Source organism: Panthera onca, chromosome D2 (assembly GCF_046562875.1).
Source record: "Panthera onca isolate mPanOnc1 chromosome D2, mPanOnc1 haplotype 2, whole genome shotgun sequence".
NCBI classification, from domain to species: Eukaryota; Metazoa; Chordata; class Mammalia; order Carnivora; family Felidae; genus Panthera; species Panthera onca.
Window position 1 is genome coordinate 19,754,465 of NC_138349.1, and position 22,396 is coordinate 19,776,860.

General features: G+C 47.4%; 1 protein-coding gene across 6 annotated transcripts in view; it reads right to left on the reverse strand.

Annotated features, from left to right (window-relative positions):
- RBM20 (RNA binding motif protein 20) overlaps positions 1 to 22,396 on the reverse strand; it is a 195,799-nt gene that overhangs the window by 40,687 nt on the left and 132,716 nt on the right. For 4 of the 6 annotated variants that reach the window (XM_060641521.3, XM_060641520.3, XM_060641525.3 and 1 more), the window contains exons 2-5: positions 11,808 to 12,885; positions 10,334 to 10,395; positions 8,006 to 8,100; positions 7,337 to 7,434 (exon numbers count right to left, since the gene is read on the reverse strand). In XM_060641521.3, the coding sequence (XP_060497504.3) occupies positions 7,337 to 7,434; positions 8,006 to 8,100; positions 10,334 to 10,395; positions 11,808 to 12,885 (1,333 nt within the window). Of the gene's footprint in view, positions 1 to 7,336; positions 7,435 to 8,005; positions 8,101 to 10,333; positions 10,396 to 11,807; positions 12,886 to 18,974; positions 19,281 to 22,396 lie in introns of those variants that run through there. The other 2 variants (XM_060641526.3, XM_060641524.3) reach the window with 2 other exon arrangements.

Here is a 22,396-nt window from a genome sequence, read left to right on the forward strand (position 1 = left end):
AGCTGAGATGATATATTGAGATGAACTAAAGATGCAGGCCTGGTGCCTCTATGAGGACAGACACACAGCGAGTCTGAGCCTTAAGGCTCTTGGCACCAGTGCCATGGCAGTGAGAGCCTCAGACAGACCTGGATCTGCGTCTGTTCCCCGGTGACTAGCCCTGAGCAAGTAAGTGAATTTTTCCAAGCCTGAGTCTGCTTATCTATCAAGCAGGGAAAATAAAAATTGATTCCACAGGACCCTTTAGAAGACAAAAATGGCACACAATGTAAGTAAACTGCCTTGGTGCAATGCCTGGCATCCAGCAGGTTCCTTAAAACATATGTCTCTTTGTTTCCCTCAACAGTGAAAGGATGTGCTACAATGCTGCTAGACTGAGAAAAAAAAAATGCAACTATACTGTCATTATGTAAGAGAAAGCCTGTGTTGAAATTCATGCTGACATAGTTAGACATGAAGAGGTACACTGTCTCCGATGGTTCAGGAAAAACACATCATTGATTAGATGGATGGATGGATGGATGGATGGACGGACAGAAAAAGATGGGTGAACATAAGGACAACAGAGAGAGACAGAAACAGAATAAATGTAAAGGGCATACTTTACATATTCCAAAATGTAAAGGAGTAGTGGATCTGGGCAAAAGGTATACCTTTCTTGCAACTTTTCTGTAAATCTGAACTCTATTAAAAGTTACAAAAAATGTATTTTAAAAGCTGTGCTATGGGACAGAAGAATAGATGGGTTTAGAGAATATCGTTTAAGACCTGGCCAACTTGAATTTTTGATGTGAGGTGTTGATGGGCTCTGTTGACATCCCACTCACTGTTCTGCCTGGGAGGCATGTATATGTGACAGGTGCATTTGAAACTTTCCAGCCTAGAGTAGAATCTCCAAGAGAACTAAGGTGTCGGGGATTGTAACCAAAGTCCTAACAACTAACCCAAAGGGACAGTAATCCTTTCCCAGGCTGGGGGACATTTCAGTTAGCATGCAGGCTGGCACAGACCTGGAACGCCCCCATGTGCAATCAGGGGACTGGGCTGTACATTTTCACTTGCTGGGGCCACTTATTTAAAACCAGATGCCGCTTCTAATGGTTCATGCGGCTGGGTCCCAGACCTCCCAACTCACTCAATCTTTTATAAACAGATGGGAAGGTGAAAGCAGCAAACAGTTTGTATAGGAACATTCTGAGACCTTTCAATACCCTCTGATGCAGGTGGGAACAGGCTTTGTAGATGAGTTCAAAGAGGAGACTCAGTTCAAATAACTCACAAAGTTGCAATAAAAATGTGGCTTAGGGAAACTGGCCTTCGGGGTGAGAGTAGTCTCTCCAAGTTCTTCCTAGGGCAACAAAGTGTAGATTGGATCTTCAATAAACAATTTCTGTGGTCCAGCGTGATCCCTTTCAGGTGTGACCTAATTTCACCTGGCACACAGTCTCTGGTTTTGTGCTAAACACACCTCAAGACAGTCACAGGGCAAATATTTATTCCTCACGGTACTGATTTTGAACATGTTATGCAGATAGTAAATGGACATGGGCTGAATAGCTATGGATCTTGGCTTAACTTGGGAGGGTAGATGCTGATGTCTTTATTGACACTTTCATATATTTCATAAAGCATACCAGCTTTGACTTGAAGTACATCTAGCTACTTTTACTGGTGCCAGACTTGCCTACAGGCTTTGGGTGGTGCACCTGCCAGGTAACTTCAATGTCCCTGTAAACTTTAAAGTCACAGAATCCTACCCTATGATGCTTAGGAGAAGCTAAGGCGCTCGAACTGTAGGCAACTAAATAGTGGCAGATTTGTGATTACAACTCTGGTCCCGCAGAAAAATCGATCAATAGTAGACTTGATAAATCAAGGTAAATGTATACAGTAGTAATGTTACAGCATAAGAAGGGTTTTACGTTTAGAAATGGAAAGATATAGAGCTATCAATTAAAATATGTATTGAGAGCTTGTTGAAATAAAAAGAACCAAGTTGCACAATATTATGTGGCGTTAAATGATTTTTACAAAAATACAGACTTCTGAAAACACATTTTTAAGTTTATTTATTTTGAGAGAGACAGAGACAGCATGAGCAGATGAGGGGCAGGCAGAGAGGGAAAGAGAGAGAATTCTAAGCAGGCTTCTTGCTGCCAGTGCAGAGACTAACTCGGGCCTCACCAACCGTGAGATCATGACCTGAGTCGAAATCAAGAGTCAGACACTGGGGCACCTGGAGCGTCTGACTCTTGATTTCGGCTCAGGTCATGATCTCATGGTTCATGGGATCACGCCCCACATTGGGCTCCAAGCTGATAGCACAGAGCCTGCTTGGGATTCTCTCGCTCCCTCTCTCTGCCCCTCCCCTGCTTGTGTTCTCTCTTCTCTCAAAATAAATAAACTTTAAAAAAAAAAAAAAGAATTGGAACACTTAACTGACTGAGTTACCCAGGTGCCCCTATACTTTTAAAAATTAAACATGGACATGTACACCAGCTAGAGATAAATAGTATAAGACTGTCAATTCTCTCTATAGGGCTAGATTTTCCATTTTTTTAATTAAGAAAATTTTTTTTAATGTTTATTTATTTTTGACAGAGAGACAGAGCATGAGCAGGAGAGGGGCAGAGAGAGAGGGAGACATATCATCTGAAGCAGGCTCCAGGCGCTGAGCTGTCAGCACAGAGCCTGACGCGGGGCTCGAACTCACACTGTGAGATCATGACTTGAGCCGAAGTCGGACGCTTAACCGACTGAGCCACCCAGGCGCCCCTAAGATTTTCCATTTTTTAAATATTTCTGTTACTGTTTGGATTTCTTATACCATGTTTGTACTACTTTTGCAACAAGAAAAATACTTAAGATTTGTAAAAAGAAAAGGAAACAAACCCAGAAAACAAAACCCATTCAGGTGTCCTGTTTCCCTCTCGCTCTTTGCTCTTTGAAAATGCACAAGGGGAGGAAAGCAATGACAGAGCTGGAATCGTGGGGGAAGGGCCGGTATCATTTGCCACATCAATTACTGCTCTTCATGTTTCTCTGGATGGAAGTCAGGAGACGACAGTGATCTGAGCCATGGACCAGGAAGGCCAGAATGGACAGACAGAGAGAAGTTCTAGAAACAGCCAGCCATCTGAGGGGCAACCTATGACTTAAACCTCTGGCCTTCCACAAACATTTATGTTTCCCTGTGCCTCAGTTTCCTGATTTATACAAGTTTTCTAGTGTGCAGGGTCCCAGTGAGAAAGAAAACATGAAAATGATGTCTGTCCTCCTAGGCTAGGGAAGCCCATCTGTAGCACCAGCACTAAATAAACTCCAAGGTGGCTGTGAAAATGGCAATGCCATTTTATGTGGACAGTCAGCAAGCAAAGTGCATCTTGGGCAAGCACAAGAAAACTATTTACAGCCTGAGAAGGCCCCAGTGGCCCCTTCCAGAAACCTGATTACTCTGTTTATGACGACTCAGGCAGCCAAGGATAAAGTGCCTCTGCTCTGTCAAATGGCAAAGCGTAAGTGAAAGTGAAAACCACTCTCTGGGGACCCTGGGGTGGCAGGGACAGACACAAGTCCCTCCCTCCCCCCAGCATACAACTGTCAGTTTAGTGCCCCATCTCTGCCAACAATAAACACGGAAATGAAAGGCTCACACTCCCCACGGAGCTGACGGAAGCGTACATTCAGCCAAGCTTAGGGTTGATGGAGGTGGTCGATGGGCTTTTGGGTGCTTTTAGATTTTGTAGCAGTGCAGAGACCTTCTAAAAGCTCATTCCCAAAGCCCTGGGTCAATTTGTTTTCCTGCTTGAAAACAGGGAGCTTTAGAGACAGCAACTGCTCTTCGCTCTACAAATATTATAATGGTGGAGTCCTGGCTGGTTCTGGCTTTACTCAACCAAATGCATTTCTGAAAAGATGTCTGTAAGTAGAATGGGACCGAAAAAGCCCGGCACAGAACCAGAAAACATTTCTGGAGGAAAAATGCATCAAAGCTTTTATGGGTTTTGTATGAGGGTTGGGAGGCGGATAATGGAGGAATTTTCCCTGTCCTCATGAAATATTTCTTATCCATTTGAATTTTCACAAAGAGTATGAATTATGCAAGCAGAAAAAAGAGTAGAGATGTATATGCAAAAGGAGCCCACTGGCCACTCCTCCAGCCTCACAAAGTGTCTTTTGGTAACAGAGTAATTACCCTTTGATGTATTCGTTTATCTTTGGAGGTCAGGACTTGTAGGCAGAAAAAAGAATCAATAATTTCTCCGAAGGACTCCCCTGCTACTTAACTGAGCCTTGCAAAGTATCTTTCTGTAGCCAATTAATCAGCTCTTCACTTCTCAGCTTCTCTTCAAATGTCAGTATTTGTGTATTTCCAGTTCTCCTAAAGACAGACACAAGTGCATTCGACGGACCAGAATCAGGTAGAAGAATGTGCCCATCCAGGCACTGATGATACAGGGACTGGTTGGGGCAGCCATTGTTCTTGTCCCCTAGATGTCCTGGGGAAGGCTCATGTGACGAACAAGACCTCACAGAACTTATAAGACCAGTCAGGTGACGACTCTCCCCTTCACTGGATCTGTAGAAAATGTCTCCAAACAGCTCATCTTGGGGGACACTGTCACAGTACAGAATTTGGGTGCCAGGTCTCACTGGTCTCCTTGCCTTGCTCCATGGCCGATGTCTAGCTGAGGCCCGAGAAGTCACTGCCATCCTCAAGGCAGATTCAGATCCCACTGAGCAGCGTGTAGAGTGGAAGCGGATAGAGGGGAGAGGAGTGGGCTCGCTAAAGAGAGACTCATAGCAAGGAAGGAAACTCAGAAACCCTCAAAAGGCAGCAGCAGGGCTTGATGGTTACAAGGGAGGCACCTAGAGTCAGGTCACCTGGGTTCAAATCCCAGCACTTCCATTAAAGCCATCAGCTATAAGACTTTAAGCAAAGCACTTAGTCTCTCTGTGCCTTGGTTTCCCCACCTCACAGGGCTGTCTGGATTAAACGAGAAAATACAAACGAAGATGCTAAGAAATTAGTAAGCACTGTATAAATGTTAGCCATCGTCATCAGCATCAGCCTACAATGCCCTGAGGTCCCCATCTCCTGCTGGCTGCCAGTGCAGAAAGCAAAGTGTTCCTTGTGTTGCTCCTCCTCAGGCTCAAGCCGGATGAACTCCCATCTCCAGGCATTTGGAGGAAGCTGCACTCAGAGCTTCTGAGTATTAACACGAATTATCGTGAATCATTATCAACACATATCATCAGATCGCTTGTGCCTGTGGCATGAGGAAGAAGAGTGCTTCCATGGGAGCCTGGCCATGTCTCTAGAGGAAGCAGACATGACCACAGGAATTACCAGACGGATCTGTGCAGGAGAAACACCACATACTGAGACTTGCCCAAGGTCACAGGGGTTCTCCCCTGGGCCGGCCATGGCTGTGGGGCAGTCACGTGACGACGTGGCCTGGGACAGGATAGGTTCCCACGAGCGGTTAAAAGGATTTGCTGCTTAGTAACAGCCATTGGTGCTTCTTACACACTGTGCAGCTAGCACGTCACTGTCCATCCGTGTCACGTTCAGTCCTCGTGACCGCTTTGGTCTGCCCTCAGCCTCGCTCCCACCTTTGGGCTCTGAACACCCATCAGGAGGCTCTGCTCGGATGGTGTGAGTGTTCCGAGATTTGAGGCATCATCAAAACGGTCAATTACACAAGTCTGGTAAGAACGCAGCTGTTTGCTTTACTTTCAAAAGTCTTTATTAGGGGAGTTATTGTCCCCATTTGAAAGGGAGCCTCAGCGTAATGAAGTGACTTGCCCGCAGCCACTGAGCCTGTGTGCTCCAGAGTAGGGTTTGAACTCAGGTCTCTTGGCTCCACATCCGCAAGAAAGGGCTTCTTGTTCCCTGGTCAGTGCCGGAGGGTGGGGTTGGGGCACGGGACACACGCAGAGGAGTCGTCCTGCTCTCGCTTCTCCTCTGCCGCTCAGTCCCTTCCCCTTTACAAAGGGGCTCAGTGGACATCGGCTCGCTTTCCCTGCCCAGATCCCTGGCCCACCTCTCACTGCCTGCCCATCTGGTCACAGTCCCCTTCCCCTCCGTGCTGAGAACTCAGAGCAGGGTTTTGGGCACAGACACGCCACAGTGGGAAACAGACGCCGGGGTGGGGGTGGTGCTGGAGCCGCCCACACCCCTGTCCAGACACAAGGTCAAAGACAAATGACAGGCCTTACTACCCTCCCGGGACTGACCCAAAGCTGCACCGATTGGGCGTGGCCCTCAGCGCGGTGAGCGCAGAGAGGGAAACCACAAAATTCTCTTTCACCAAAACGTGCGTGGGCTTCCAGCCCAGAGCTCTGTCTCAGGGCGCTTCTCCCGTTAAACATCACACACAGCCAGACACACGCAAACAGAAATCTCCGCCCAGGCAGGCCTCCCCACTCACTCATCCCCGGGGGGGCCTAACGCCTACACTTCTCAGCCTGCCCTTCCGAAGCTCTGCATGAACACCCCCACACATGGAGGGGATGGCACTCGAGCTCGTGCTCACTCGTCACATGAGGAGAAAGAGGATACAACCGCTCGCACCACAAACTGAAAGAAATCCAGGCATGGCCACGAACACACAGACACGCGCCCTCTGGCAGGGCTGGGCCACACATTTTGTTCCACAGTCGGTTCTGGTTCTGCCTCTCCCACCTCCCTCCACATGTTCTGGAGTAGAAGCTTCTGGAGGAAGAGGCTACATGTGGTGACCAAACAGAAAAACCAAGAGGAAAGGGAAATTATCACAATAAGTAGGCAAAGGGGGAGTGAAGCTTTTGAGTTTGAGGGACTGGAGAGCATGTTGTAGAGAGAGAGAAATGAAAACACAACTAAAACAAGGATTTCACAGAAGCAACTATTTCCCCAAGGGGCCAACAAATCCCATCACTGCATGGTCCTTACTTTCAAACACATTTTCTCTTTCTGGTTCAACTTCCAGAATTACCCATCATAGGAAATAATCCACGTGAATAAAATCGCGAAAAGTCTTACACACACACATACATACAAAAGCTCAAACCTTTTTTCCCCCTTAAACCAATGCTGAATGCTAGAAAGTCTATGTGTGCTTTCGATTTTAACAACGCATGTCAGTTTTGTGTGTGTGTGTTTCAATGCTAGCTGGACTGAAGAAAACACCCATTGACCTCTGCCCACAGGACCCGGTTTCCTGCCCTACACAAAGCCGCATCTGTGCCAACTTGATCCCAGCATCCTTTGCACCTCTACACCCAGGAATAGCGGGTGACACAAATGCTTTGATGATGACTATGACAGTGGAGAACATGCTTCTGTACTCACGTTTGTCCCCGGGGAAGCCGAAGGAAATGCAGGATTTGACTGAGCAAATGACCTTGCTGGAATGGCCGCATACGATGATCCAAGGTTTGAGGCATAATCTAAATGATAAATTACACCAAGTGTGTGAAATCCTAGTCATTTGCTTTACCTTCAAAAATCATGATTAAGATGGGGGCACCCGGGTGGCTCAGTTGGTTAAGCATCCGACTCTTGGTTTCGGCTCAGGTCATGATCTCGTGGTTCTTGAGTTCAAGCCCCACCCTGTTAGTGCAGACTCTGCTTGGGATCCTCTCTCTCTCTCCCTCTCCCGTACTTGTACTCTCTCTCTCTCAAAATAAATAAACTTTATTTTTTTAAAAAAAGTCATGATTAGGATGTAAATTGGAAGAAAAAAATTAAAATTTCCTCTCAATACATTGATTAGTGATTGGTGTGATTTTACCCCTGGGCATGTTGGTAACCAACAAAGCTTTATGTCCCTAAGAGCCTAGAGCGTAGGCCAATACATTTTAGTGTCTTGGGATCTGTCTGCTATACACACACACACACACACACACACACACACACACACGGCACATCAGGGAAGTTTGGCTATTAAGGATGTGACATAGTAAGCCTTTGGGAAGTTGGTTTCTGCTTCAAGTGGCTGACCTGAAGGGCCTTACTCACCTTCAGAGTTCCCAGCAGGATTATAAACGGCTGTGCTGTTGGGAGAGGCACCCAGCGTTCCCTCTGCTGAACCGAGTATACACCGGATGCCAGCACTGGAGAGAGGTGGAAAAGGGGAACCAGTAACTCAATAAGTTAAACGAAGAATTACCATAGGACCCAGAAATTCCACTCCCAGCCAAAGGCCCAAAATAGTTAAAAATAAATGTTCAGGGTCACCTGGATGGCTCAGTCAGTTAAGCATCTGACTCCTGATCTCTGGTCAGGTCATGATCTCACAGTTCATGAGATTAAGCCCTTCAGTGGCTTAGAATCCTCTTCTTCTCTCTCTCTCTGCCCTTCCCATGCTCTCTCTTTCTCTCTCTCTCTCAAAATAAATGAACTTAAAAAAAATGTTCAAACACTTGTACATGAATGTTCATATTAGCACTATTCACAATAGCCAAAAGGTGAAAAAACAACCTAAATATAGATCAAAAGATGAATGGATAACCACAATGTGGTAATATACATATAATGGGATATTATTCAGCCATAAAAATGTGGTAAATACCACAACATAGATGAACCCTGAAAATATTTTGCTAAGTGAAAAAAGCCAGCAATCAAAGGCCCTATTATTAAATGGTTCCATTTGCACAAAGTGTCCAGAAGAGGCAAATCCATAGGGACAGAAAGCAGATTAGTGGTTGCCAGTCTACAAGGGAGGGGGAAAGGGAATGAGCACTTAACGGGTATGGGGTTCGGGGGTAATGAAAATGTTCGGGAACCACATAGTGGTGATATCTGCACAACCTTGTGACTCTGCTAAATACCACTGAACTGTACCCTAAGTTGGTTAAAATGGTGAGTCTTACGTGACCTTTACCGCAACAAAAAAAGAGGGAGCCGGAAAAGGGAGACCCTTATGAAATTAGTTTTTGAGTTGCAATCAAATATACCTAAAATTTGCCATCATAACCATTTCTAAGTGTACAGTTCAGGGGCATGAAGCACATTCATACTGTTGTGCAGCCGTCCCCACCGTCCAAGTCCAGGATTCTTCGTCTTGCAAACCGGAAACTGCCCCCATTAGAAAACAAACACCCCTCTTCCCCTGCCTGAGCCCCTGGCTGCCACCATTCTACTTTCTGACTCTTGCAGCAACTCCTGTAAGCGGAATCATCCAGTACGTGTCCGTTTGTGACTGGCTTACCTCATGGACGACAATGTCCTCAAGGTTCAGCCATGTGTCGCTTCATGTGTCAGAAGTCCCTTTCCTCAGGCTGAATGATATTCCAGCGTAGGGATATAACACATTGTTTACCTATTCATCTGTCAGTGGACATTTGGGTTAGTTCCACCCACTGGTTATTGTGAATAAGAAAGGGGAGCCTTTGGAATGTGCTCATTTCAGATCACTTCACTCCAGCCGGTTGGTCACACCCTAGGTCATGTGACCTCTTCTCTGCCCGCGTTACCACAGCCCCCTGCTTACTGGTCTGCCCACAACCCGCTCCTGTCTATTCTCAGCCCAGCAGCCAAGGCCCCACTCACTGGAGCCAGAGGGCACCACTCCTTTGTTCAGCCCTCACTCTCAAAGCAAAACAAAAGTCCTCACAACAAGCCCAGGAGCTCAGGACCAGGCCCTGGCACGTCTCTGGCTCCTCACTCCAGTACTCTGCTCTGGTCACACTGCTGCTGCCTGAGCATCCCAAAGCCACATCAAGTTTCCAACTTGCTGTTCCCTCTGCTGGGGGTACATGTCCGCCAGACGGCCAGGGGCTCATTCCCCACCTCCTGAGGTATCCTCACTGAGGCCTTTCCTCGGCCACCCTATTTAAAGACCAGGGGCTCCTGGGTGGCTCAGCTGGTTAAGCGTCCGACTCTTGATCTCAGCTCAGGTCATGATCTCATGGTTCGTGGGATCAAGCCCCGCACTGACAGTGGGGAGCCTGCTTGGGATTCTCTCCCTCTCTCTCTGCCCCTGCCCTCCTCTCTCTCTCAAAATAAATAAACTTTTAAAAAAAGCAATAAAATAAAATGCAAGGACCAGCCCCTGAAAGTGCACATGTGTATACACACACACTTCCTGCCCCTGCCCTGACGCTGTTTTCTGCTTAGGATTTACCACCAGGGATGCTATATAATTCACTTGCTTATTTTCTTTATCATCTGCTTCCCGGCCCCCAACCCCCACTGTTAAGTATAAGCTCCTTGAGGACAGGGTCATTTTCCTGTTTTGTTCTCTGTTTCCCCAGCACCTAAAACAGAATGTGACACACAGTAGGTGCTTAGTGATTACCTGCTGAACACACGCACGGACCTGTTCTCTCGGCCAGCACTTACTTTTCAGAGAAGACCAGGCATTTCTGAGCGTGTAGTTTCCCTTTCACATGAAGCTCCCAGTCCTAGACCGGAAGGAAAGGAAAAATGACTGAAGCAGAAACTGAGTCCATGAGAAGGTAAGGGATGAGTGCAGGCTTCCCCATCAGGCAGGAGGCTCAGAGCCCAGAAACTGGACCAACCCTGCAAACACATCTCCCTCTGCTCCTCCTCTCCCTCCTGGCTCCTCTCCATACCTGCCTTCCCATCTAGCCCTCACTCCATCGGCCAGACCTGCATATCCCTCGCTCATCGTGGACAGAAGCCCGGAATCCCAAGTCGGGTTCTCTCCTCCTCTCTCCGGGCACCCTTAGTCCCATGGCACCTCCCACCTCCCACTCCCTCCCTCCTCCCCCAGAGAGACCCCACCCATTTCTACGTCTGGTTGGGAAAATCTGAGCTGCAAAGCCTTAAGAAAGGCTTATGAGACGAAATCCACCATCGCCTCCCAGTGTCAGCCAGCCCCCTCCCCGTGGGTGACAGGGATGCACCTGCACAACGTGACCCAAGCAGAGGTGAAGGACACACTGTGGTGTGACTTCCATTACATGGGAATCACTATGCTCTGCAGATGGGATGAGAGAAGAGAGGCAGCACAGCCCAGTGCTCAAGTGGCACCGGTTCTGGGAGAGCGAGACCCGCGTTGGAATCTCCACTCTGCCACTCTCTAGCTATGGGGCCCTGGGCAAGTCCTTTCCTCTCTCTGGGCCTCGGTTTTCTCATCTGCAACATGAGAGTAATAATAGTATCTACCTCCCAGGATTACTGTTGACATATGGAAAGGATTTAATATATGTTAGCTGTCCGAATCATTATTGCTCTGGAGTATTTCACTGCATCGCTAACACGTTTTGGCGGGGGGTGGGGGCGTGGATTTATACTATAATGAACCTTTGCTTAAGGGGCCCAAAGCGTATTACAACCACTGGGAAGGTATGATGAGGCCCCATCTCCGTCTTGCAGATGGGAAGCTGAGGCACTCTACAAAATGTGTCCAGATCTCACCTGAGAGGTGCTCTCTTGCCCTCATCCAAAATTCTTCCAGCGTTTTCCTCCCCTTCCATACTCAGTACAATGTACTCTGGGCATACCTCGCAGGAAGAGTCCTCCTCAAGGAGGCAGGAGACCAGGCCTTGAGTCCCTTCTCTGTCACCCAGGTGGGGTCACCTGATCCCCGACTCAGCCACAGCTTTCTCATCCATAAACATGGGAAAGAATCTCTTCCTTGCCTTAAAGCAAGGGACTGGCCCTGATACATTTCTGAAATGAACTTTGGTTCTAACCCCTATAACTTTAATCAAGGGAACTGATGGCAAAATGCTGCTACCTAGTCCCCGACGGTGACAGTTCCTCGCTCTTGAGTAGCAAAGAGCAGGGTTGTGGCGGGGAGCACCCCCAGGCTCCAGCGGTGGCTCCCAGGCTATCTCGCAGGACTCACCTTCAAATCAAACACCTTCTTGTCGCAGATGCTACAGATGTGTGGGAGGTGAAGGGGAGCCACACCGTGAAAGTCATTCAGCTCATGAGCCTGCAGGGGCCGCACGGACAGCATCGCCTGCTCCTCCTTGGCCCGCCTCCGGGCACCGCTGAAACCCTGTTTGCTGTTGTTTAGCCGACCCCCAAAAGAAGGAGGGGTCCTGTCTGGGGTGGGCTCCTCGGGGTCATAGAGCTCATAGGGCTGGCTGGGGGGTGGAGGCCACAGGCTAGGGCCTGCTGTAAGATCGGGCTTGCTTTGGCCAGAGAATCCATGGGGGGTCTCCCATTGGCTGTTTGGACCCTGCAGCAGTGGACCTACCTCGCCTTTCATGCCCCCGGCCTGCTCGGCCGCAAATCCACCTGCCACATGCGACCCTTGGGAGTTGGGTCCGTAGAAGTCCTTGGGAAAGGCAGCTTGGCCATCTTGCCCTGAGTGGCTGTAGTGCCCTTCATAGGTCACATTGCCCGTGGTAGAGGCCGTGGCTGGCAGGAAGCTGGGCTGACTGTCTGTTTCAGAGCCATATGCCTGGCTGGAGTTGGCTTTGCCATACTCATAGAATCCCGCCGCAGCAGGGGCAGGCCCAGTCTTGCCAATGCCCAGGATGACTGCTGGCTGGGCAGGGGTCTGAGGCAGGACTCCACTGAAAGGATGCATCACCACGGCATTGGGGGGTTGGCTCACAGAGGGTACCGGGCCTCGCGTCTGGCCGGGGGGTGAGAAGGCAATGGCATTCGAGGGAAACCGGGCGCTGGGCACGGCCGCAGCATGTTGAGGCACCCCCGTATGGCTCTGGGGGGCGCTGATCACAGACGGATGCCTGAGCTGGTTGAAGAGAGGCTGGGACATGGCCACTTTGGAGAGGACTTGGTTCAGGACCGTGGCGGCTGCGGTATTGTTGGTGACAGCTGTCTGTGCCAGCTTCAGCCGGTGGAGGGTGAGCTGGGCTTGTAGCTGGGCCAGCTGGAGACTGGCAGGCGAAGGAAGCAGAGGGTTCGGGTTACTGACCGAGAACGGGTTCTTGTCCAGGAGCTTGGCGGCACTGCAGAAACACAAAAAGTCTAGATGCACAGCTAGTTTTCACCCAGGGAGCAAGGGGCTCTTTCTTTGCTCATCTGTGGTCCCCCCGTCTCATATAAAACCCAGGGCCCACCTATATATGAGTCTGCAAAAAGCCTGTACTCATGCATACATGTCAACGTTTTTAAAGCTCTGATGGAAAATTATTTTATGACAGAATGGTCAACCTCACTGCTAATCAGAGATACAAGCTATCACCATCAGAAAAAAAATTTTTTGCCTAGAAAAATAGCATTTTTTTTTTTTTTAGTATCATTCAGGACTGGAAAGATAAGGTGGAGTGGACACAATGGTATCGATAGTCTAGATCTGTGTGACTTTGTTAAAAGATAGTCTGGTCATATCTACTCATTACAACATACTCTTTGACCCAATAATTCAATTCTGTAAAACTATCCTAAGAAAATGAGCTAAAATGCAGACATAACTTGATGCCCAAAGATGTTTAATAATACTACATTATTCAAGAGTCCAAAGTTGAAAATTACAAATATCTGATAATGGGGGTGATGGGAGGGTTTAAACAAAGTACATTATGCTACACCTATATAACAAGATGTTAAGGAACCATTTACTATAGTAAATTTCTACTTTACTCTGTAATATTTAAGACCATTCAAAAAAGTACACCCAACACCAAGGTTAAGATAGAAAACATTCCAGCCCACTAAATCCCCCTTGGTATCTGTTCTCCCCATTCAAGCCCCACACCATCTTGCCAACGGTAGACACGGTTGTGAATTTGGTCAAGTCACTGTTTACAACAACAACAAAAAATTAGCGACAGGAGTAAATCCATATAGTCTACATGTGAAGTGAAAGAAAAAGCAGGCTATAAACTTGCATCCAGAGTATATCATGTGCATTTTTGTGCCAAACACATTTTCATCCTGATCCTCATTTCACATCCAAAAACAAGAATCAAGGTCCCTTCAACCCACTCTCAAACCCAACTGGCATGAGGAATAACACAAAAATTGCAAGCGAAGAATCTGAACTTGAAGTCGTCAGCAGTGCCAGGCTCTCACAGAAGCTTATTGTGGGGGTGTTCTGTCTGACATGTGCCTCTCATGGCAACTCTATTGGTTGGTTATGGGAACTCTGTTGGTTGGTTATGGTGTTTTCTTGACCAATATAAGATTGGATGTGTGGTTACCATGGTCAGGGCCCTTTTGTAAGACCACATTTTCTGTGTCTTCAGCTCCCCTTCTGGGTAGTGGGTAATCAGGGAAATGTGCTTGGGATGTGGATGAACTAGAATTCCCAGGACTTGTTAAAATGGGAAGAACAGGACTGTGCATTTGAAACTGGGATTACCATGGAGAACCCAGTCATACATTCAGTACGGGGAAGAAACTGCAAGGCAGGGACACTTCAGACAAGGTCCGCACTGTCATGGGTTCTATACAGAAGTCTGATGGAACAAGGAAAAGAGTCTGGGAGTGGGCACGGTGAGGAACAAAGGGGAGATGTGAAAAGTGTGTGTCATGTCACAACCCTCCCACTTTGGAGACATTGCGAGGAAAGAGAGCTTCTGCTGAGGCCAGCACTTTGCACTGCTCTGAGAGAAAGGTGGGGCGCAGGGAGGAGGTGTGGAGGTGGTAGGGAGGAAAGGGAGCAGGAGAGAGCCTAACATTTACTGCACGCAATACTCCTGTGTGATCAATGCTCAGCCTGTCATCCCATTCGATATCTCCATCAGCCCTCCGGGGTAGAAAATGTTCACCCCAAATTTGCAAAGCAACAATCTAAAGCCAAGAGAGATTAGGTGACCTTCCCGTGAACACTCAACTGTTGGTGAATACAGGCGTGGGATTCAAACCCCAGCCAGGCTTTGAAAAGAAAAGAAGGGGCAGACGTGGTCAGGGATGCAGTTCTTCAGCTATCCCTGAGGACACCCTCTGCTCATGGGCTGCTCCATGGCTCTGTCTGAAGTGAGTTCTCAGAACATCAGGCACACCAACATTCAAATACAAGTGCAAAATACATGTCAGAGCCAGATAAAAATGATTCCGGATTACTCTTTCCCATTCTGTGAGAAATCGAGAACTTCTATCAGTCATTAAGGAGACGTCATCTTCACCCAGCCGGCAGCCCTACTGTGCTCCCAGGACAGAACAGGTTGACTGCATTGGAAGATATTGGAGGCCTGGGGGAGTCACGGTTAAAGGTGATTACGGACCTTTCCTCCTCTGGGTAGTTGTGCTGGGTGCAGCCAAGCCTTGATGGCCCCAGTGTGGCCCAGGTACAAATCATGGCAGCCGCAGAGGTGGGGAGGCGCTAATGGTCTGCGTAGGTGAGACTACGAAGGGAAAGGAGGGTGGTCAAGAGTCTGATGATAGATTTCTACTCGTGTCGTATTAAGTAGCTGAGCTTTAGAAGAGCAATTAAGCTTAACTCAAAACCCTGCCCACACAGGGCCAACAGTTCCTACCAGGTTTGTCCACAACACAGCCAGTCCCTGCTAACAAGGCGATAATGAGCTGCCAATTTAGTTTCCATGACCAGGGTAAGACAAGGTTGGTTTTGTTTTTCCCAGAGAAGTCAGCTGTATTTTCTAAAACTGTGTTCCGGGCTGCAGGGAGCTCTCGCAGGAGATGCCCCTTTGCCTCGGAAAGAACACACGAGGAAGAATGGTCTTTCCAACCAGGAAAGCCAACCTTGCTGGGTATTTGTAGGTCAGCCACAAGAAACAAGTGCTCTTCTGTAGTACGGCCCAGGTTACAGAAGTTACCCATTCAGATGCAACATGAAATGAGAAGTCTCACTTGATTTTCTTCCCAACATCTGCTGTGTCTGGCAAATTCAGATTGTCTCCAACCTTAACCAGCCTTAAGCAAAAGCGATTTCGCATGAATCATCAGAGCCAGATACCTCTTTTGAACTAAAGAGGCTTAAAAAGGAAAAGACACACCATCCTATTTAAAAGAAAGAAAGAGGGGTGCCTGGGTGACTCAGTCGGTTAAGCTTCTGACTTCGGCTCAGGTCATGATCTCACAGTTAGTGAGTTAGAGCCCCACGTCTGGCTCTGTGCTGACAGCCCAGAGCCTGGAGTTTGCTTCAGATTCTGTCTGTCCCTCTCTCTCTGCCTCCATCCTGCTTGCGCTCTTGTCTCTGTCTGTCAAAAATAAATAACATTAAAAAAAATTAAAAGAAAGCAGAAAATAAAGCCCTAAAATCCTTAGCCTACAAAAGTTAATAACCTAAAATTCAGGTACCTATAACAATCATATTTCTAAGCCGAAAATTGGGCCATGTGATGGCTGGAACTAATGTCACCTTCTTATATTCCTGCTATCTGAGTCTGTCACTGTTACATCACTTAGCACACCTGGCTTTGTGTTAAAAATAATTGCTTATGGGGGTGTTTGCGTGGCTCAGTCAGTTGAGCCTCAGACTTCCGAATTCACTCAGGTCACGATCCCAAGGTCATAGGATCAAGCCCCACGGCCAGCACCTTACATGGTAAAGTGGACTTTGCTGATGTGATTAAGTTAAGGGTGATGAGATGGAGAGATTATCCTGGGCCCAATGTAATCACAAGAGTCCTTATAAAATGGAGGCAGGGGGATCAGAGTCCGGGAGAGAAGATACGAGGACAGAAGCAGAGGTGAGAGACCAAAGAAGATGCCACACTGCTGGCTCTGAAGATGGAGGAAGGGGCCATAAGGCAAGGAAATGAATTTCCCCTAAAGCCTCCAGAAGGAATCAGCCTTACTGTTACCTTAACTTTGGCCCAGTGAGACCGACTTTGGATTTCTGACCTCCAGGACTGTAAGATATGAAAGTTGTGTTGCTGTAAGCCACTAATTGTGTGGTAATATGTTACAGAAGCAACAGGAAACTAATATAATCCAGCAGGAAAATTAGATGTAAGAGAAGCTTCCACTCAGAGAGGCAGTGGTGGGGGTGGGGGGTATTGGCTGGATCTTACTGGTAATGAACAAACTCATGACCACCTCCCCCGGGGTCCTAGGAAGCACAGACCATCTGACTAGGTGTCCATCCCAAGACTCTGTGGCAATTCTTGCCGGGAGCCAGAAAAGCCCAGAGATCTCTTCCTTTTCAAAGTCAGCTTTCTTTACCCAGTTGCGTTAAGCTTTGAATTGCAGACTCTTAAGGATCAAATCATCCTCTCACCCCCAGAACAAAGACAGAAAGTGATCTGCCCAAAGCCAACTAGCTGGGTAGCAGTAAGACCTTAGTGAGAACCCAGATCATCCAAACCAGCTTCTAGTGCTTGACAGAAAAGCCTTACCTCTGAAAGCCCTACATAAGTCCCAGAACTATCTATTTCACCAAATTATCATCTCCACCCATGTTTATCTCCCTGCCCTGTTCAGAGAGATACTGACTACCTTTGATAAGCAAGGCACTCCCTGAGCACCAGGGAGACATAAAGCTACAGGCCCCTTCTAGAACCCCCATAAGCCCTGCACAGGGGATAGCAAGGGAGGGGGTGGGGGCAAGGTTCTCTGCATCTGCCACATTTCTTCCCCTAAACCTGTACAGTGATACAGTTTGCAGCCAAGGAGTTGAACCACGGACCAGGGAGCAAGGAGTGCCGCACGGGGAGTTATGTAGCCTGGGCATCTGGCACAGAGCTGGAACCGCCTTTCACTCAGCACAGCCACTGTGACTCACCCAGGCCTCTGCAAGGCTAACTGCCCCCAGGGACGAGGTTGCCTTTCTGAGCCATTCACTGTTAGGAAGAATCCTCGGTGCATAATTACATCAAAAACGTGGGCTCCAGGCTCACTTAGACAGCTTTTTTAAATTAAAGCAGCATTTCTCTCAAGAGTTGTAAAAATAAAATACAACATAAAGGAAAACTAGTTGCCTTTAAATGCCAGGATATTTAGGAGAACCAGATGAAAACTGTTTCTAATGGTTTAATTCCGTAGTGTTGAAAGGATGGGCAACATATTGTGTTCACTGGGAGAGCAAAACAGCTGTCTCGGTTTGAAAATGCTCATTATTTGTCCCAAAGCTCTTTCATATGTTATTCTGAGTCCCAAGCAGGATGCAATGATGGATTAGTATTTGTGCACAAGGAGTGAGGCAGGGCCGTTCCTCGGTTCAAGTCAGGGACGGTCCTGAAAATTCAGCAAGATTTTTGTGACATAATCCATCCGGTTCTGAAAGTAAGGGAGAGCAACCAAGATGCGGGCAAGGGGCTGTTGGGCCTCTGCTCAGAAAGAGTCCTTCAAAGGGGCCAATGGGGCATTTATGTGTTTGTTCATACAGCCCACATGGATGGAGTGTCTGTTATGTGCCAGGCAATGAAGCTAGGTGGTGGGGATCCAGAGATGAACAAAGACAACGTTCCTGAGATCGCAGGGGAGACAGAGCAACACAGAGGGTGTTGAGTATTCTGAAACCGCCTAAGCACAAAAACAGTAAGGCACAAGAGGAAGTGGTTCAAGCCTCAGACGTCTTAGAGAAATGTAGTAAGTGAAAGAAAAGGCTGTCTCAAGGGCTGTCCCCGAACTCTGAACAAAGACAAACATTCTGGACTAACTGATCTAGCTACAGATGCAAAGATGCATCCACTGTTGGTGAAAGGTAGCTGTAGGGTGAACTGTGGTCGGAGACTCAGGCTTCCACCTGCCTCTTACTGGTTGTATGGGTTGTATGATGGGGGAACATCGCTCAATTTTTCTGACACTCAGAATTTTCTCATCTACAAAATGGGACGGTAATCTCCACCCAATGTGACACAAACCTGGACAATCAGAGCCCCTGGCCATAATGACTGGCTCAAGGATGGACACTCCCTGACATTTTGTTGGAACTTCTGGAAGACAGGCACTCTTTGGTCCTGCCATGACTGAGTTGCTATACTGGTTGAATTTAAGGCACCACTTAAGGAAAACCTGCCTGAGAATAAAGCCGACCCAAAGACACTGGCCCGGGAACAGCGGCACGGGCAGCTCCTGAATGATACTTGGAGCCAGTATCCCCTGCATCTGCTTGGCCATTTCTGTACAAGAATCAATGCATTTCCTTTATTTGCTTAATAAAAATAATGTAATAAGAAAGTCAACCTACCTGAACGTCTGTTTTTAATCCAGATGCTTCCCCTCCATGGCACCACGTTGACTCAAGAGTTCCCTGTCACTCTCCAGTTTCCTCTACACAGTGGACTGACCATAAGGCCCCAGCAGTTGGAGCTCCAGGGTCACTGCAGGGGAAACTTGGGCAGCCACTTTGGTGCGATTATCTTCCGACCAGAGACACCTGCTTCTTGGAAGTTTGAGACACAGAATGCTCCTCCCTTCTTGGTGGAATAGGAGCCTGTACCATGGTCAGTAGGCCAGGGTGTGAATGGGGTGCACGAGTAAAGTCCCCACAAGGGCACGGGATACACAACAACCTTTTACAGGTACACAGATCCAGCTCCGGCCACACAGGTGCTCCTGTGAGCAGGGGATATAATGCCGTGACCCTCACCAGGGGACAGTTTCTAGCTGACTGAAACACCATTTTGTTTCCCAGCACCTAATGGGCCATTTCTGCTACACTAAGAGCTGGCTTTATAAAAGGCATTAATTATCCTGTTAGGAGAAAAGAATCATTATTAAAAATACAATGGTTCTTAGTCTTCATTCATGTGGAGCAAAGGAGGGTATAGAGTGAGTGCCAATTGGGCTGTGGACTGCCTTGTGGGACACGGGGGTAGGAATCAGGCATCGTGAGTTCTAGACATAACGTGAGGCTTGTCAGCTGGGTCACAGTGGACAACAGACTCCAGCCTCGGTTTCCTCAACTCTAAAAAGAGAAGTCACAATCTTTTCTTGTTTACATTATGAGGATTGACATGGGATTAAGTAAAGAGTTGCCAGGCCCCTCTGCAAACTGTTAGGTGCTGTACAGATGTCCAGAACATTATTGGAAAGAGAACATTCTCTGTGTGATCACAACACACCCTTCCCTTTCTGAAAACATTCCTCTACAGAGGAAGTAATATTGTCACTCAAGTCCTCGCAGATCATCTCATTGCCACTAGGATTCGGGGTGGGATGAGTTAAAATCAGTTCAGCCATATTTATGGAGTAGCAGCCATATCAATATGATTGTGCTCTGCATTCTGGAGGAGGCAGGGATGGGAAGGAGCACTGCCCAGAGGCTGAGGGCACAGGTTTCAGAGTTTGTGTCAAAATGGGTTGGAATTCCAGTTTGCGACTTGTAAGCTGGGGGCTAGGGGCAAATACTTAATCCTCTCTCACCCTCAAGGTCCTCATTGTTAAAGCTGGGATGGCTACGCCTGAGCAACGGGCTTGTCCTGAGAATTGTGCCTAAATTGTTCTTCGTAGTTCCTAGCATACAGTAAGCATTCACTAAACAATGTATCAGTGACCGTTACTGCTACTAGTCTTTCTACCATCGTCATAGCCCTGGGCATCACTATTACCATCACTGTCGCTACTGCCATTGCCGTCACCATTACGACCCCCTACTGTCATCACCATTACCATCACCATTATCAATATTACCATCACCATTACCATCACCATTATGATTGCCATTACCATCACTAATAATATCTCCATCACCGTTGCCATCACCGGCATCATCAGTGCACATGGCAGGTGAGCTCTGCCAGGGCAGACAGATAGAGATGGAAGAGGAAAACTCAGAGAGATGTAAATATGGAGAGGAGGGAAGTAAAAACAAGGGTGGACACCCGCTGAGAGAAGAAGCAGGAGTGTGGATTGGGACTTGGGGAGAACAGAGAGAGCTAACAACAGCTGCTGGGTAAACTGGTAAGTAGTCGGCAACAGACGTAAAGGGCTGTGGATTAAAAACAAAGACGGACGCAACTGAAGTTCAGCCGTATGGATGTGTGTGGACTCACTGCGAGCTTCGCCCTGGTAATGTTCAGCCACCCGGAAGCAGAAGCCAGGAACCACAGCCCAGAGCACAGCAGTGCCTAAGCCAACCTGAATGGACACATTTTCAGTTAAGCACAGTATCTTCCAAGATAACCCAGCAGGGATTTAAATTCATTTCCACTTCCACACAGTTCCCTTTCCTGGCCAAGCAATGAATGTGTCATTTCTTCTCATGTGCTAAGATATAAAATATAATCCAGGCAAGAGAGCTCATGACCAGGTGAGAGAATGTTTTCCAGGTTTGGTCACACCTTCACTGTGTGGCCAAATCAAATAAAGGGCAATGCTTAGGGCCGGGGCACTGCTGAGTCCTGCCCTTCCATTGTCTCCTGGGAGCCGAACTTCAAATCGTAAATTCTTGACTCTATTGTAACACTTACAAGCTAGGTCAGGACATGAACCACCGGGAACAGTCCCTAAAGGCCAGGTTACAAAGACAAAAATGATGATACCAGGTAATATTGGAGCTAAGGTTCAAACTCTAGCTAACTGTCACAAATGTTAGGAGCAAGAAGAGGCCTTAGAGACCGTTTCTGTTTAATGCACTCATCCTACAGAGGAAAGAAGTGAAACCCAGTGAAGTTGGTGTGACATGTGATCACCCCAAGTCACAGAGCTGGCTAGAGAAGAGCGGGACTGGACCCCGTGTCTCCTCATTCCTCAGGGCTAATGGGGCTTCTAGTCTTCTCCTTTGTGAGAAGGAGGTCTTACATTTTTTGATAGTGCTCTTCTTGGTAACGACAGAACTACTGGATTATCACTTAGCGAGGCCTCTGTGAGTAATATCAAGATTACTGGGTCAATGCTGGCGTTATCCCACGTGTGGGCTTTAGCCATGACATTACCATAGAGTGATTTGTAACAGCGTGGCGCGTCTGGGAGGCATTCGTAACAGCGATAATAATCCTACCATCTCTCTCCTGTTCCGTGTTTTTTTAGTTAGGTTGTTAATCAGTGTTTTCTTTCACCTCATTAGCTATCTGATTTCCAGGATGACCAAATGGGAAGGAAAGTCAGATATGACCATTTCTGGTTTACATTACAAAGACTGAGACCAAAAAAGGTCTTCCGGAATGCACGAAGGCATCCAGTAAATAAGGGATGCGGAGCAGGGTATTACTTCAGGCCAGGATTCTACCCTCTGCCTACACATTCATTAAAGGGCGCTTCTAAAACCACATTCCTGGCTCTGTTTCTTTGGATGTGATTTGTTTTACAGGGGTCTTGGTTTGTTTGTTTAAAGGTACTAAAATATAAAGAATTTTCCTCTATTCTGTGGTTTTTCTCCCAATTTGTCACAGTATTTTATTTTATTTTTTCCGGCTTTATTGATATATAATTTTAAGTTTTTTAGTCAAGTAATCTCTGCACCCGGTGTGGAGCTCGAACTCGCAACCTTGAGATAAAGAGTCGCATGCCCTTTTGACTGAGCCACTCAGGTGCCCCACCAGCTTTATTGATATTAACATCGTGTAAGTTTCAGGTGTGCAAATAATGGTACGACAAATGCAGATATGTAAAATGACTGCCACAATAAGTTTGGTTAATGATTTACGATGTTATTTTAAATAACACATT